This window comes from Malaya genurostris, chromosome 3, assembly GCF_030247185.1.
Source record: "Malaya genurostris strain Urasoe2022 chromosome 3, Malgen_1.1, whole genome shotgun sequence".
Classification (NCBI taxonomy): domain Eukaryota; kingdom Metazoa; phylum Arthropoda; class Insecta; order Diptera; family Culicidae; genus Malaya; species Malaya genurostris.
In genome coordinates this window covers 166,511,615-166,529,669 of record NC_080572.1, presented here as the reverse complement: position 1 = coordinate 166,529,669, position 18,055 = coordinate 166,511,615, and the positions used below count along the sequence as shown (strand labels likewise).

Here is an 18,055-nt window from a genome sequence, read left to right as displayed (position 1 = left end):
TCAATCAACCTAATCTACAAATTGAAAGTTTTGAGTCGAATTCAAAAGAATTCTATGTTTTTTGCACAGTTGCTCTAAACGACGGTTTGAAATTTTCAACACACTTTATCCTGTAATTCCAAAACCGGAATCCAATGGCTCAATATGTTAAGATCTTCTATTCAAGCAAAATCGGCTAAACCATTTGAGAAAAAAGAAGTTAATTCCGTTTTGGAGTACATTTGGAACTGGGAATCGATATAGCCGTAGCCAGTTTGTTTGGTCATCAAATTGCCAGATCTGCGCAATTGAAGAATTCTATGGCTAGTTCAAAAGATATTGATAGTTTTCTCAGTGAAACCCGCTCTTGAAATTAAAATTAAAAAAAATAATAATAAGAAAAATCATTAGCGTTCTCGGGACCTTTGTCTGCTAATAATCTCCGGCATATTGGATTTCCCTGCCATAGACGACGGTTTTGAAGGAGTAAGCGATATATCAAAGGGAAAGCATCGCTCTGATTGGTCAATCGATGCAAAAGCGAAGCTGTTGGAAGCACGCGAAGCTATAAATATAAGCAAAATTAAAGCTAACGTTTCAGTCCTACGTGTAGCATGCTAGAGGTAGGTTGTTGCTAGACAGCAAGACAGAAAGTGCCATAAAACGATTTGAACCCCAGAGTAAATTTTGAGTGCTTAAGATTAGTTTCGAATTTATATAAGATGAACTCGATTGATAAAGAGAAAAGGTTTATCGTTTCAACAGTAATCGTAGAATGGTAGAGAAACTTAACGCATTAAAAATAATTGCCTGCATACAAAACTTGATCACAAGCTTGGTGAAGAGAAGCTCAAGTATCGAAATCCGTATAGCAAGTATGTACAAGAAAGTAATTGCATACTTTTGGGATATTGGTGTAATTTTGTCGGCTATAGAACACACACAAATCATGAAAAACAATGTTCGGTGTTGGTTCCTAATCAAGATCAATCTAAGCAGACTCTCATGCAATTGTGGATTCAAAAGTGCGACGATTTATTGAATTGTTTGATTTTGAGATCATTAGAAATTTTGGTTGCCTTGTTCCACATCAATGGCTCGAACAACCCCATAGGGCTGATCCTTGCAGTTTTTTTAAATGCAAGAACTACGCAGGCTTCAAAGTTTCTATGGTATAAAATCTGTATAAAATGTTCATTTCGACCTAAGTAACAATGAGAGATTCTCTTTGTTTACTTTCTCTTTCGATTATTGCGAAATATTTCTGCTTATTTCGGTAATTTCTGCAGTGCGGATACGAAGATGATAGCTTTAGATATTATTAACGGTAAATAATTGGAGAGAAGGATTGCTAAGAGAAGCGTAATAATCGAAAGAGAAAGTAAACAAAGAGAATCTCTCATTGTTACTTAGGTCGAAATGAACATTTTATACAGAAATGTTTTCTTTTTCTTGGCAGTGGAAATGAAATACACATCGAATTGACCTTGACCTTGCTTTCTTTGTTTATTTATAATACGAGAGTCATTCCTATGGAGAGCAGCATAGTATTGTAGGTGATCATACTACAATCTAATTCCATCGTTCCCTTTTCATAACATACACTAAGATAGTTTTTTCGCATGAACTATGTCACTGCAGTGTGTTTGCTCACTAAGAGCTTTATACCACTATCCATAATCCCAAGTAGATAACATATGTATAGTTTGTCTACCAGTGTTGGCAAATGGACTACTTTTTCGCATGTATCATGCATGTGCATATGATAATCTTGCCAGTTTTATGACGTTTTCGTTTTCAACGGTGGCACTACACCGGTGTAGGACAGAATGGGATGCCTTGATTACACCCAAATAGCTCGAGTATAGTCGTTGCTGCACAATACCAGTGCAGCGCTAAAACCAAAAATGAAACTAAATGCCCCGATCATTGAAACTTTCTCAACTATGGTTGGTGTATCTGCTGATTTCTAATTATTCTGACTTCTACAAACAAAATTGCATAAAAATTTCATCGATGTTGAAAGCAGTTTTACGAAATTTGCTGTGGGTCCATAAAAATAACCGTGCAGTTAATTTTCAGGTCGAGAAGACATGCTGTGAAATCTCAATACGTATTAAATATAATTGATCGGATAAGAAAAAACGAAATTGAACTTACGAAATCAACAAAGTCACCTTCTAAATCTATTCGAATGTAGTGTAAAGAAATCTAGGAACACTTATTGCCGTTGATTGGAACGAGGAATTGAGAAAGCTAACAAAAACAAGCGCTTTTTTCTCAACTTCAGGTTTTGCCGCGGCTTCAGGCATATAAAAGAGAACCGGAGAATTTTTCCTCTGTTTTGGCTCTCTCATTTTTGGATCTCAATTTTACGTATCCTAGGAGAGAAAAGCATAATATCAGGATTCAGGAATTATTGGATACCATCATATTGCTAGCATTAGTAGGAGAATTTCACCCACTGCAGCAAGATTTGTATCTCGGCTCACGTTCTTGTGAGCATGATATAGCCTTCTATACCAGGAATTGCGACAAGTGCGGTCTGTGATATTTATGTTCTAGTGTTTTTGTACATTATCCAATTGAAAAGTTTGAATCGATTTTTATCTTATAATGTATGAAATTGTTAAGTATGTACAGTAAGCATCGGTAATGGAATAGTTTCATCTGCTAAACTTGACCCCAACTATTACACAATGGCTGAGCCACATTCACCTTCATCGTCAATGTTTAAACAAGATTTTGATCTCGTGACCCCGGAATTTGAAGTTGATCCAAAAGTCTTATGGGGCGTCATCGTGCCACCGTTCGTGTCGGATAAAGTTGTCTCCTGGGTGGAGGAAAATTTTCCAAGTTCTCCATCACCGCAATGCGAGTTCAAGGGGATCAATGTTATGAAAAAGGTATATACGATGAGATAAAAGTTAATGTTTTCCTCTTTCCGCGTCGGGCAAATCTATTAACCGTAGCAAATATGATTTTTTTTATCATGTGAAGTCACTTAGTTTAGATTGGCAAATATGTGTGTATGTGGAAGCAAAAGATTAATTCGTCATATTTATTTCTTCAATGATTGTTTATTACGATACATTGCGCTCGCTTTAAAACTTGCCAAAAACTTGTTTCAAAACTACATAAAACTACTAAAATAATTACATTTTCTCTGACAAACATCAATTGGTATTCTTAAAACTATGATTCAAAATTTACAGCTTAAGTAAAACGGTAATACTGAAAAAGTTTTCATTATGAACGGATATAACACAAAGAAAAAACATACTTAATCCACCTAGCAGTATCATCTCACTATATTTTCAAAAATATGTATTAAAATAATCAGGACAATTTCAAAAGATGTACATGTTTTTCTGAAAATATTTTAGTGGTATGAAAATTCTGTTTTTTCAAGGGTTGTAGTTAAAGACAGTTACAATATTTACGGTTATAAAAATGTATGGGTTACTTTGAATTCGAAGACAATGCAGATTTTCCAATATTAGGATTAACACATCACAGTCGAGCAATTATGTTGCCAAAAAGGAACCGTGCTAAAAATGAATCGAGCCAAAATACTATGCTGAAGAGTACCTACTGTATTCAATCTTTCAATCACTCAAAAATAATTGTATTGAAAATTGTGTCTAATTTTGATTTCAAGTATCATTTCATCGTGCTTTGTTCAAAACCCCAACTATTGGGATATGCCCAAAAAAATCGATATCTCCGTGAATAGTTGGCGGATTCTTACAATCTACGACTCGTTCGACAATTGACAAATTTTAAAATAAAAGTTTGAATAACTCGGAAAGTAATCAACAGATCCAAAACCAAATACAATAGATAGCGTATATTCTTTCATTTGCAATTAGTTTGGTAAGAATCGGCTCAGTATTTTTTGAGATTCACGCCTCTTTATTTTTCACACACATACATACACACAGAGACATTTGCTCAGATCGTTTTACAAAATTTGAGCGAATTTTATACCTATTTTATTATGTTTATAAATACATTTTTGGATCTTCGACAAACATGTTTGTTCGCCATGTTTTCTTGCAATACTATGACCCTGACTTGACCCGGTGAACGACCGTAACTAGGTTAAAACCGGGTATAAATAAACGATATAATAATAATAATAATAATAATACTTTGGTCTACAATTCTCTATCTCGCAATATAGGCAAATTATAATTTTACCCGCAGGTCTAGGTGGATTACTGACAATTTTAGTTGTATCAAAAGACAAATTCCAATAAAAAAATCTTCTGAAGACATCTAGGCTCCAAAATCAACCTCTGAAGCTCAAAAAATAAACGCGTGTTGGTGTAATTGAGATAACTGTACACTGGAATAAGGGGAAAAATCGCTGACACAAAAATATCAATATCTCCGATAAAAATGACGGATTTGAATAATGTATGCTTTGTTGGATAGCTGTTGAATTTATGATTCAAAACATATTCGTTTATAAGGTGACAAATGTTGTCAAAAAACTTTGATTTTTTACATAAAGTTCGTGTAACTTGGAAAGTAACTAGAAAATCTAAAAACAAAAACAGTAGCGTAAATACTTCTTGGAAGACCTTTCATTTGCAACCAGTTCGGTCAAAATCACGCCTCTTAATTTTGCACACACAGACATTTGCTCAGTTCGTCGATTGGTATGTGACACTGGAAAAGACTTCCAAAGTTTTAGTGAATGCTATACCTATTTTTTATATTTATATTTATATATATATATACACCGAAGTCTTTTTTTATGCGAATTTACGTACCGCATAAAAAAACAGCATGAAAAAAAACCGCATGATTCTGAAAATTCGCATAAAAAACCGCATAACTCTGAAACTTCGCATAAAAAAAAATCGCATAGCTCTGAAACTTCGCATAAAAAAAACTCGCAGAAGGGAAACCGGATAACTCTGAAAATTCGCATAAAAAACCGCATAACTCTGAAATTTCGCGTAAAAAAACGTATAACTCTGAAAATTCGCATAAAAAAGTCGCGTAAAAAACCGCATAAAAAAGACTTCAGTGTATAAGGTAAAAATATTCAACTAGTTATAATTTTTCGTTTTCGATAATAGAGGTTTCAACCTAAGGTCATTCAACTCTTCGGGCCTGAAAAATATTTTGATCTTCATTTAGGGGTTAGCCTATGTTTGTGCTTAGGGCACATAACCGTTTTTACTTTTCTTTACGTTTCGTCTTAGACTCGTCAGTGCAGAGCAGTTCAAATTGAACTGCTTATTGCAAACTTAAACAGTTCAACTTGAACCACTAAGCAGACGTAAAGTTAATGCTACTTGCAAAACACTTATTCATTTGGTACCGAAGTACCACGTCTTTCCTGACGTGCCGAACGAAAACGCTGTTTTCGGCATATACTGGCCGATACAGGTATGGTCATTTAGGGGTTAGCCTATGTTTGTGCTTAGGGCACATAACCGTTTTTACTTTTCTTTACGTTTCGTCTTAGACTCGTCAGTGCAGAGCAGTTCAAATTGAACTGCTTATTGCAAACTTAAACAGTTCAACTCGAACCGCTAAGCAGACGTAAAGTTAATGCTACTTGCAAAACACTTATTCATTTGGTACCGAAGTACCACGTCTTTCCTGACGTGCCGAACGAAAACGCTGTTTTCGGCATATACTGGCCGATACAGGTATGGTCATTTAGGGGTTAGCCTATGTTTGTGCTTAGGGCACATAACCGTTTTTACTTTTGATCTTATGTTTGGGATTGTGAATCGCACCCAGGTGAAAGGCATCGACTAAACCATCTCGCTATACCCGGCCCCTTCTCAGCAATCCGCAACTAGTTCTGATATGACTAGGTCCAAATTATGTTGCAACAAGAGCACGAATATGTTTTTATGTTATACTGGTTAGAACAAAGTGACAGCAATGTTTCTTCATAACATAACTAGTTACAAAATAGTTATTTAGATTTCCAATCACCACATCTTTTTGTCATATTGAATTAATTATAATTTATAAGCTATCGTTACTTAATCAAAGAATACCTTATGATCAAAAAAGAACCGGAATTTTCATTTTAAAATTTCCGCGCTTGTCCAATCGGTAAACTTTTATTCTCTCAACGTTGGCAACACTTTTATACACATTCTGTCAAATTTTGACGTATATCGTATGATTAGTTTTTGTTTGGCGTCTATACAAAGAAGTTGAAAAATTTTCGTGTGGCGATTTTTATAATGGATGAAAATTTAGAACAACGTGCGTGCATCAAATTTTGTGTTGCAAATGGATTTAAGTGTTCCGAAACGTTGAAAATGTTAGAAAAGGTCTTTGGTGAATCATGTCTAGGAAAAACACAGGCATACGAGTGGTATAAACGCTTCAAAGGATGTCGTACAAGCTTGGATCATGATGAGATCTCTGGGCGCCCAACAACATCTGTTACTGAAGAATTGTCTTAATATTATAATTGGAATTGATTTAAAATAAACACAAATGAATGGTAATATTTTTTTTTTTTTTTTCATAAATACGTTTATTTCATAGGCAATATACATAAGTTTTTCTTCGCCGTGGCATCCACAATACATAGTAGTTTAAACCTAATACATTTCGAATATCATATTAGTATGTTGGTACTCATTAGTTAATCTGAACACTGTTTTTATCAAGCGAGTTGCTATTTTAAATTACATTAAATAAAATACATTTATTTTGTACATGATCTTATAACTATTTCAGGATTGTTTGTATCAGTTCACCACTTATATTCAATATCCTATAGTTGGCTATTGGTTGAACTCATGGAAGAGAAAACAGTTTAACATAAAATAAAATTTAAATTGGAACTCCAATGGATTTAATGAAATGATAAAGAAGTTTCATGTATGGAAGGTCACGACAAGCAAGAATGTCGCGAACTGGGACATTGGATAGTCTACCTTGGGTACGCAAGGAATTTATTAGTTGAGATCTGACATCACGAAACTCCACGCATGTCCAAACAACATGGTCAATATCGCGGTAACCTTCGCCGCAAGCACAATGATTAGTCTCGGAAAGTCCAATTCGAAGGAGATGTGCATCTAACGTGTAGTGATTGGACATGAGTCTGGACATCACACGAATGAAATCTCTACTCACATCCAGTCCCCTGAACCATGCCTTTGTCGATATTTTAGGAATAATTGAGTGCATCCACCGACCCAGATCATCTTTATCCCAAGAAGCTTGCCAGCTGGCAAGTGTTCTTTGGCGAGACGCGCTATAGAATTCGTTGAAAGCAATCGGTCTCTCATAAATTTCACCCTCAATAGCACCACGTTTGGCTAAAATATCGGCTCTTTCATTGCCTGGAATGGAGCAATGAGCCGGAACCCAAACTATTGTGATTAGATAATTATTATTCAATATGTCGTTCAGACACTGTTTTATTTTACCCAAGAAAAACGGTTCATTTTTGCCAGCAGCGTTTGAGCGAATGGCTTCAATTGCACTCAGACTATCTGTGAAGAGGAAATAATGGTTTGGAGATAATGTGACGATTACATTCAAGCTATAATGAACTGCTGCTAACTCTGCTATATAAACAGATGCAGGTTCTTGAAGCTTGAATGAGGCCGAAACATTATTGTTGAACATACCAAACCCTGTCGCTTCTTCCATTCGCGATCCGTCCGTGTAAAACATTTTCTCAGAGTTAATATGCCTGAACTTACTTGAAAATATTTTTGGGATTTCCATAGAGCGTAGGTGGTCCGGGATTCCACGCACTTCGCGCTGCATGGATGTGTCGAAAAATAAAGTTGAGTCAGGTACATTTAGGAGGCTGACACGGATAGGAATATATCTTGAAGGGTTGATTTCCTGTGACATATGGTTAAAATATACTGTCATGAATTTTGTTTGAGATCGAAGCTCGACTAGTCGTTCGAAATTATTAATTACCATGGGATTCAGCACATCACATCTTATTAGCAGGCGTGATGAAAGCTCCCAAAATCGATCTTTTAATGGAAGAACTCCCGCCAGAACTTCAAGACTCATTGTATGTGTCGAATGCATGCAGCCTAAAGCAATTCGCAAACAACGGTACTGAATTCGCTCAAGTTTGATAATATGAGAATTTGCAGCGGAACGAAAACAAACGCATCCATATTCCATCACTGAAAGTATCGTTGTCTGATACAATTTTATTAGATCTTGCGGATGAGCACCCCACCAAGACCCTGTTATTGTTCGAAGAAAATTTACTCTTTGTTGGCATTTCGTTATCAGATACCTAATGTGTCCTCCCCACGTGCATTTGGAATCAAACCACACCCCGAGGTATTTGAAAGTCAAAACCTGTTCGATTATTCTTCCCATCATATGAAGCTGAAGTTGCGCGGGATCATGCTTTTTTGAAAAGACGACCAGCTCTGTTTTCTCCGCAGAGAATTCGATACCAAGATGAACAGCCCAAACGGACAATTTATCTAAGGTATCTTGCAATGGTTTTTGCAGATCAATAGCTTTGGATCCAGTAACTGAAACCACGCCATCATCTGCCAATTGTCTTAGTGTACATGGGGTTACTAGACAGCTGTCAATGTCATTCACGTAAAAATTATAGAGGAGCGGACTGAGGCATGAGCCTTGCGGGAGACCCATGTAGCTAATTCTGATTGTTGCCAAATCGCCATGTGAAAAATGCATGCGTTTCTCTGACAAAAGGTTGTGCAAATAATTATTTATAACCGCTGGGAGTCCATGTTGGTGGAGCTTGTCTGAAAGAACATCAATGGAAACTGAATCAAATGCTCCTTTAATGTCTAAAAATACAGATGCCATTTGTTGCTTTTGAGCGAAGGCAATTTGGATGTCAGACGAAAGTAATGCAAGGCAATCATTCGTCCCTTTATTTCTACGGAAGCCAAACTGAGTATCTGACAACAAACCGTTCGTCTCGACCCAAGTGTCGAGACGTCGTAGAATAATTTTTTCGAACAATTTTCTGATGCAGGACAACATCGCAATGGGTCTATATGAGTTGTGATTGGAAGCTGGTTTCCCCGGCTTTTGAATGGCGATAACTTTCACTTGTCTCCAGTCAGGTGGAACAATATTTTGCTCAAGAAACTTGTTGAACAATTCCAACAAACGTCTTTTTGCGAGGTCGGGCAGATTCTTCACCAAGTTGAATTTAATTCTGTCCAATCCAGGAGCGTTATTGTTACAAGACATGAGTGCTATGGAAAATTCCATCATTGAAAAGGGGCTATCAATGGAATCATCATTTGAAGAAGACTCCCTAACAATGCTATGCGTAGGAACGGAATCTGGACAAACTTTCCTCGCAAAATCAAATATCCATCGATTCGAGTACTCCTCACTCTCATTTCCTACGTTACGATTCCTCATTCGTCTGGCCGTATTCCAAAGAGTGCTCATTGAGGTTTCTCTTGACAAACCTTCCACAAAATGTCTCCAATAGCTGCATTTCTTAACCCGAAGTATGTTCTTGTACTTGGTTTCTAAAACCAAGAATTTTTCAAAATTCTGAGGGGTTCCTCCTCCTCGTTTTAAAAACGTCTTGAAAGCATTTTGTTTCGCGTGTTTAGCATCTGAGCACTCTTTGTCCCACCAAGGATTTGGAGGTCTTCTGTTAGACGATGGACCAAGAAATCGTTTGGTTTGGGCTTGTTCTGCGGCCTCCAGAATCGAACAAACGAGGAAGTCATATTCTTCAAGTGGGGGAAGCTCTTCCATTGAAGTTAAGACACTTGAAATATTACTTTGGTATTTAATCCAGTCAATATTTTTTGTCAAATCATATGGAATATTAACTGAATTAGCAATGCCTTTGTTACTGCTAATTGAGATGATGATTGGTAAATGATCGCTACCATGTAAATCAGGAAATACTTTCCAGGTGCAATCTAATCGAATTGAAGTCGAACAAAGAGATAAATCTAATGCACTTGGACGTGCAGGAGGTCTTGGGATCCGTGTCATGCTACCCATATTTAGTACCGTCATGCTAAAATTGTCGCAAATATTATATATTAGAGATGATCTGCTATCATTGTAAACGGAACCCCACATCATTCCGTGCGAATTGAAATCTCCTAAAATCAAACGTGGAGCAGGAAGGGCTTCGACAATTTCATTAAGCTGTCGTTGTCCAACTTGAGCTCTTGGAGGAATATATACCGAAGCAATGCAAATGTCCTTTCCTTTAATGTTTATTTGACAAGCAACAACTTCTATACTAGAAGTCGAAGGAATGTTTAATCTATAAAAGGAATAACATTTCTTAATTCCTAAAAGCACTCCACCATACGGGGAGTCTCTGTCGAGACGTATAATGTTAAAGTCATTAAAATTTAAGGCTATGTTTGATGTAAGCCATGTTTCGCACAAAGCAAATACATCACATTTTTGACTATGCAACAAAACTTTAAATGAATCAAGTTTTGGCATGATGCTTCGACAATTCCACTGCAGGACAGTGATTGAATCATTTGCGGCGGATGATAAATTATCCATCAAATGATACAAAACCTGTAAGAGCTGGCCATTGAGCTGATAACTGTTTCAAAAAAGTTCTAGCTATTGGAAGGAATGCTGTTATGATGGTCTTTAGAGGTTCAGAAATATTGAATGCAGCGAAAATCCATTCTACAATTTCCGAAAATTTCAGTAATCCTGTTGGTGAATGTGAAATGGAGCCCACTGGATTATTGTCTTTTCTTGAGCTAGTTCCTGGATTGGTTTGTGAATTTGACAAACCAGGAGGCACAGTTTTTGGTTTTAAATTTGGCTTTTTAGCTTTAACACGGGGATCTTTTTTTGAAGGTATAATTTTAGGTGTCTTTTTTGGTATTTTGTGGTTTGTTAATCTCCTCTTAACAGACCCTTGAGGAGTGACAAACGAGGTATCTTCACTATTTCCGTCAGAGTCAGATTCCTCTGGCTCCGCAAGATTTGAAAAACCGTTTTCGGTTTCCAAAGGGGAGACATGTATGACCGTTTTGAGCATTTCTGCATATGTGCGCTTAGACCGTGCTTTTAAAGAAAGCTTCATTTTGTCTTTACGCAGCTTAAATGCAGCGCACACTGAAAGATCATCATGAGGGCTTTCCCCACAATAAACACATTTTTCAACATCTTTATCGCAAAGATTATCCTTATGAGGCCCTTGACATTTGATACATTTGGACTTATTACTACAGTAAGTAGCTGTATGTCCGAATTTTTTACAGTTCGTGCAATTCATAACATGCGGTACGAAAAGCCGAACAGGAAGACGAATTTTATCGATATAGACATGGCTAGGCAATGCAGATCCGGCAAATGTTACGCGAAACGAATCTGAGGGACGATAAGACTTTTTTCCATCGACAATAGATGCTGAGTACAATTGTTTGCACTCGAGTATCTTAACTCCCTCAAGCATGGAGTTTTTAAAACGGCCAACTCCATTTTTAAGTAAATCATCTGCTGTCAGACTTGCTTCAGTCACAACACCGTCAATTTCTACCTCCTTCGATGGAATGTAAACTCGATATTCAATAGCAAATAATTTACAGGTTACAATATCGTTTGCCTGTTTCAAGTCGTTAACTACAACTCGAATTTTATCTCTATTAACCTTACAGATTTCTTTAACTTCAGAGAAATGTGATGTCAAATCCTTTGTAATTTGCATCAAGTTTAAAATCTTTTCTTTTTTTCGAAGATAGACTATCCATGGCCCAGTGGTACCCTGTGGATAATGTTTAGCCCTCGGAGTATTTAAACTTTTACTAGTATCCGGAATCGGATTCGGATGATCTTCCATGAGATCATCCATTACATTAAATTTTTTTTGTAAATTAATAATACCAAAATAAAAACTTATGTTTAGTAAAATTTCAGATATAAGAAATAAAAAATAAATTAAATTAAATCTACCTTGTAGCTGATGTCTCTGTTCCTTTATCGTGAAGAACGACGTGAAGCTCTTCCAACGATTTCCAATTGGCAGTCTTTTGCTGTTTCCAATTGGCAGTCTTCTGTCGTTTACTGCTATCTCAGTTGCTCTGCCGTCGTTGTGAACACCACTGCACTTGCTGTACCTGACCCCAGGTACAGTGCTTTTGCTCTTGGTGGCGATCAAATGCGATGCTTGCAGTGTAGCACCTCGCGATATATGCCGTCTCTTTTGATCCTACGCAGCGTACAAATTCTGGTACCTGGTAGATCAGCACTGGGTTGCTTTAGCACCTCTGTGCCTTTGCACCCCTTCGTCTTCGCACCTTTATGCGATGGCACCTCTGTGACTCGTCACTTCTATGCTCTCGCACCTCTGTGTCTCTACACCTCTGTGCGTATGAACGGGATGGCCTTCGTTGCTAGCTTTCCAGTCGGGAAACGCCCCGAATATTGCGTTTGCTATGGGCAGTTTAACTACCTGAAGCTTAGAATTGTCTCGGTAGCAGCCGTTAACTCACGAGCCAGTACAATCGAAACACAACCTCTTCGCTTGAATGGTTTTTACTGAATGAATGAATGGTAATATGTTAACGCCCGTTTTGTTGACCTGCAATTGTACTTCTTGAATAGAGATTGATTCTTATACTCTTGAGTAAAGATTGGTTCATGAACCTAAGAACAGAGTTCCAAAGGAAACTTGTTGGTTATTAGCCACTAACCATCAACGTAATTGCATAGGTGTATCTACATAGCAAATGTATGTGATATTTTTCGTTTACTAAGTGAAAAAATATCTAATGCGGTTTCGCCGTTTTGTGATTTCAAGTACTCTACTGCCTTTCTGATGCTGATGGAAAAGTATTCTGGATTCGTTCAATATTTATAATGTCGATGGTGACTAGATTATTTGAAAACAAGTTATGGAAAGAGAAGTTATTTTAGTATGACATTACAAGCTAGCCTAACAAATATTGTTACTTGGGTTATGATAATTTGGATGAACGTATAGAACTAACTGAAATGCTGGGGTGTAAGTAGAAATTTGTTCATTGGTTACATTGAAAGGAACAAAACGGTCAATAAAGAATTGTAGAAATGGAAATAGAAACTGTATTGCTTTTCATGGAGACTACATTTATGAATAAAATAGAAACTTGGAAAAAAGTTTTGTCTTCTTTGTCGGACCGGGAACTTTTTGGCCAACGTGTTGACGTAATTCTAAACCAAAATTCATACTTAATGAAATTCTAAAGCGGATGTTATCACTGTTGTATTTTATCGTTTTGACGAACCGTGAGGAATTAGCAGCCATCGGCAGAAGTGTGTGTTATCATTGGATGAATTACTAATAATTCGAGTAATGATGAACACTTTCCACCCCAAAATATTAAATTCAGTTCCACTAAACTTTTTGTGGTCCTTTGGGGTTTATAAGCACTATGCAAAATCGGAGAAACTATATTTTCGCGCCCGAGGTTTAAAGTTTGTATGGGATTTAGTATGGAGAATTTCTCGTTTTACAAAAAATCGGCTAGAGATCAATCTATAAACTCTAAAAATTAGTGCGTATGTCATTTTTTTGTAGGAAATTTAACGAGGAGGAAAACCTTCGAAGACTGCAAAACAATCCGACTTTTGTAGAAAAGTTATTAAAGGAAACCGACACAAGGTCCGAACGATGGCTCATTCCTTAATATATCTAGCACCACTGCTGCTCGTGGTGGTAATATGATTTTGCTTCCTTTTATTATGTTATAATGGTTAATTGGAGTTGTTTGATGTCTTGGCGATAGTTACTCAGCGTAGTACGAAGATTTTTTTCAAGTGACAAGCCATGTTCTAAAACTCATTTCTTCTTCCTTTAAATTTCCATTTCTTCCTAAAATGTACCGATTTTTAGAGTTTAATGGTTAAAGGTTGGTCTCCAGCCGATTTTTTTTTAAAGTCAATTTCCCAATACTAAATCCCATTCAAACTTTAAAATTCAGGCGCGAAAAAATAGTTTCACCGATCGAGCTAAAATTTTGCATAGTGCTTACGGGACCCAAAAGGAACAGAAAAAGTTTGGTGGAGCCAGAAAATACACCTTTTCATCCTTTTCTCATACAACCATGTCTCACCCTAATGAACACCGAAAGAATCACCCTTGAATTCGGTATAATAAATTATGTTACACCGTTGCACAGTGGTTTGAATCGATAAAAACGTTGATTCTTAATTCTCTAGCTGCTAAACCGTTGATCCGATATACATAGCCCTGGTAGTTTTGTGTGAATTTCATTTTTTTCTTCTGTGTATGACTGAATTCACAGAAACGTACGTATTTCGTAGAATGACAAAATTTTACAAAATTGATTCAGCCATTCAACAATACACAATTCAACAGTTAATAATTAGTCTCTGAAGACGTAAATTTAAACGATGTTTTTAGGCATACTGGTAATGGTGTAAGATATCATAGGGGCTGGGGTCCACTAGGAGATTGATAGTACCTATTAGCTCTCTCCGGACTGTACCAGCCTAGATGCCGTGTGGAATCCGGCGGAAAAAACGAACCAAGAATAGATCCACTGGGTTCCTGCTTCCATGTCGTAAAAGGCGACAATTGCAGGAGTTTCTTTTTCCTTTCAGTTATCAGATATTTTCAATGTTTTACTTCTGATTACTCTATTTTACTAAATCATCTCTTTATTCAATCTATCAATTTCCGTCTAGCTTCGGAGAAAAGTTTCATTAGGAATGATTTCTTCTTCCATGTTATTGATTGTCTTTCAGGATTATAAAATGAATGATAAAAATAAACCATTGCGCAAATCCGTTTATATTACAAAGTTAATAACAGAGATAACATATATCGGTATATTGAATACATAGTAAAAAACACTTGATATTAATATTTCAAACAGTAAATTAATATTTTTCTCGGTAGCCGGCTGCCCAGATCAACTAATATAACCAATTAATAATTTCAATTAATAATTAAAATAATAAAGCGGTAATAATAAAGAATCAAGACGCGCGTGAAAACTGTTGACCTTTGTTTGGTGATTTAAAATGATTTTATAATAACTGTTTAGAATATTTCAATGCAATGAATCAACTTTTTTGTCTAAATCCTATTAGCTCGTTTATTTTGTATCACGTAGTTTCATTTATAAAAACGTGCTTAATCCACCTAGCAGTGAGATGATACCTTTTTTTTATCAATCCGCATGTGTTTTTTGGCATGACTAAAAAAAAAACGCGAAAGGTAGATGCATAAACGAGTGACTGCATACTCGACAGCCGGCTGTCCGGAGTTTTGTCAATTTCGGAGATTGACTGTTTCGTGCATTATATTGCCAGCACAAAGTAACACATAAAACGATAATACTTAAAAACATTCTTGGTAGCCGGCTACCCAGAGCAATAAACACATGATAACATTATTAAAACATTTACTAACAAAGTATCCTTTCCTGTGATGCATGTGGGAATGCAGAGGATTCCTCGGTTCTTAGTAGCAACATGCATCGAACTAACAATCCTTTCCCTCCCAAGTAGATCTGCATTCGGACGTGGCCGGCGTCGGTATTGATCAGCATGCATGGTTCAATACAGTTTGCACAGTGTGAAACAATGTGTTATTCCCAAACATGTTACTTCAAAAAATCATTTTGCAATCTCAATTGGTCCAGATCAATAACGGAGTAGCAACACACGGGCGGTCTCTAATGCTAATGCTAATGCTAATACTGGTAATGGTGTAAGATATCATCCATTAAATGAATTGGATTGAAATCCAGATCTTATAAAAATGAATCTGTAATCTTTAAATCATAGAAAATAATAAATCAAAGAACGGATAAGGAACATTTTATTGAATGAGTAACTAAAACTTGTCGAAATTTAATGAGAGCGCTTCTTTAGTTTGATCAATTGCATACAAGAATCTTTTTTTTTCATCAAGAATGTATCATGAAAATGTATTTTCTATCATTACACCATTGCACCAAAGCTACACTAATGCCTGATTCCAATTTTTGAACATTTCCTACAAAGCTCCTTTTAATAAACCTAAAATAGTCGTTTTAGTAAACATTTTCCCTAAGAAAATGGTAAAAATTGGAATCTTACTTACAGAATTTAAAAGAGCCACGTTACGCACTTTGTAACTTTCACCCTCATTCTTGTTTACATCCATATCGATCATACGACGAACGGATACTTTCAAACCATAGAACTTTGTAGAAGACATCGTTTTTCCATCTCTTAAGGGAACAAAGTTGTTGAAATAAACTTTTATCATAGTAGGCTATATAAATTGATGTCAAGAAATCTTAGCAGATGTAACTTATTAAACTTTCACGATGTTCTACAATTGTTTTAGAATTGTTATTAGTGTTAGGTATGTTTAGACAGATATTTAAACGTAATAAAATCGGTTGCAACCTATCACTATTAAGATGTACAATACAACTTTGAGCACATCTAAAACAAAGGCTGAAAGGCCTGAAAGGCTTTAAATGTGCTAAGTGAACCGCTTTGAAAAAGTTGACCAAAAATCCTTCACTCCATCTCAGATCGAACTATTCGTATCTAAATAATCGCTATAAACGGTTGAATAAGACTCTCTACCAAGAATATCAACATCGGATACAGAGTAGTCTTAGGACGAACCCAAAAAGCTTTTGGAACTACGATAATGAACAGCATAAAGAAACGGGATTCCCAACTCTCGATGGTGTTCAAGGAACATCAACACTTGCTATTTGTGATCTCTTCCGCAAGCATTTCAGCAGTGTTTTCTCTGACGAAATTATAACGGATGAACAGATCTCCGAAGCGATCCGTAATGTTCCTCTGCTTACTCCCATAGGTCCTCATCCCAATATTACGACGGCTGTAGTGAGCAAGGCATGTTCTAAGCTGAAATCATCTTTCAGTGTGGGTCCAGACGGCATTCCATATGTTTTACTGGAAAAATATTCTAGCAGTCTGCTAGTTCCATTATCGATACTATTTAACAACTCCTTAAGAGAAGGAATTTCCCCCGACTTATGGAAAAAGTCATACATCTTCCCAGTTTTTAAAAAAGGACGCAGAAACGAAATTTGCAATTACCGAGGAATAGCGGCGTTATGTGCAGTATCTAAATTATTCGAACGGATTGTCTTGGACTTTATAACGCATAACTGCTCAAATTATATATCCAAAAGCCAACACAGCTTTATGCCGAAACGATCTACATCTACAAATCTTGTATCATATACTTCGTTTATCATTCAATCCTTACAAGCACGACTACATGTAGATGCCATATGTACCGATTTCTCTGCGGCTTTTGACAATATAAATCATCAGATTACCATTTTCAAACTAAGTAGACTTGATTCTAATGGCTGTTTTCTGAGCTGGCTTAGCTCATAACTCATTTGGTGACTGCTTTACATCACCGTTTGCTGTCAGCTCCGGAGTTCCACAGGGTAGTCATCTAGGGCCATTCATATTTACGCTCTACTTAAATTATTTAAATACTTTGCTAAAATGCAGGAAATTATCCTTTGCTGACGATTTCAAACTTTTCCATCTAATCAAAACTATCAATTATGCTATATTCCTGCAGTCACAATTAGACATCTTTACAAATTGGTGCAGAGTAAATAGAATGATTATAAACACCTCGAAATGCTCAATTATGTCGCTCACACGAAAACACTCAGTTGTTAAATTCGACTACTCTATCTCACAAACCGTTCTTAAAAGAGAATCGTTCGTTAAAGAACTAGGAGTCATCCTGGATTCAAAAATGAATTTCAAACAGCATGTGGATTACACAATCAACAATGCTTCTAATACCGTTTTCGTTTTCGAGCCTACACGCGAGCGACTCTGACCTTGATTAAAACGAACACGTGATACGCGCTCTAAACAACAACTCATAAAAAAAGAAAAAATGAACAAACTCGCATGGATGTCGTGGAGCGACCCGAGAAAATTTTCAGAGCGAAACTACGCGATTGGAGTCCGATCTAGAGCGACCCCAGGTTGCTAAAACTAACATCTCAAAAGCTGTTTGGGCAACTCTGGGTCAGCTTTCGGGCTGCTCTGATCAATAAACGATAACGGTATAAGTTACTCGAATTTATTT

General features: G+C 36.5%; 1 protein-coding gene across 3 annotated transcripts in view; it reads left to right on the top strand.

The window, feature by feature from the left end:
* The window catches only part of LOC131434977 (myotubularin-related protein 8), a 52,754-nt gene that overhangs the window by 11,038 nt on the left and 23,661 nt on the right, over positions 1-18,055 (top strand). For 2 of the 3 annotated variants that reach the window (XM_058602361.1, XM_058602360.1), the window contains exon 1: positions 2,417-2,885. The exons of the other annotated variant lie outside the window; for it this stretch is intronic. In XM_058602361.1, coding sequence (XP_058458344.1) covers positions 2,679-2,885 — 207 coding nt within the window. In that variant the 5' untranslated portion in view covers positions 2,417-2,678. Of the gene's footprint in view, positions 1-2,416; positions 2,886-18,055 lie in introns of those variants that run through there. 3 annotated transcript variants of the gene reach the window in all.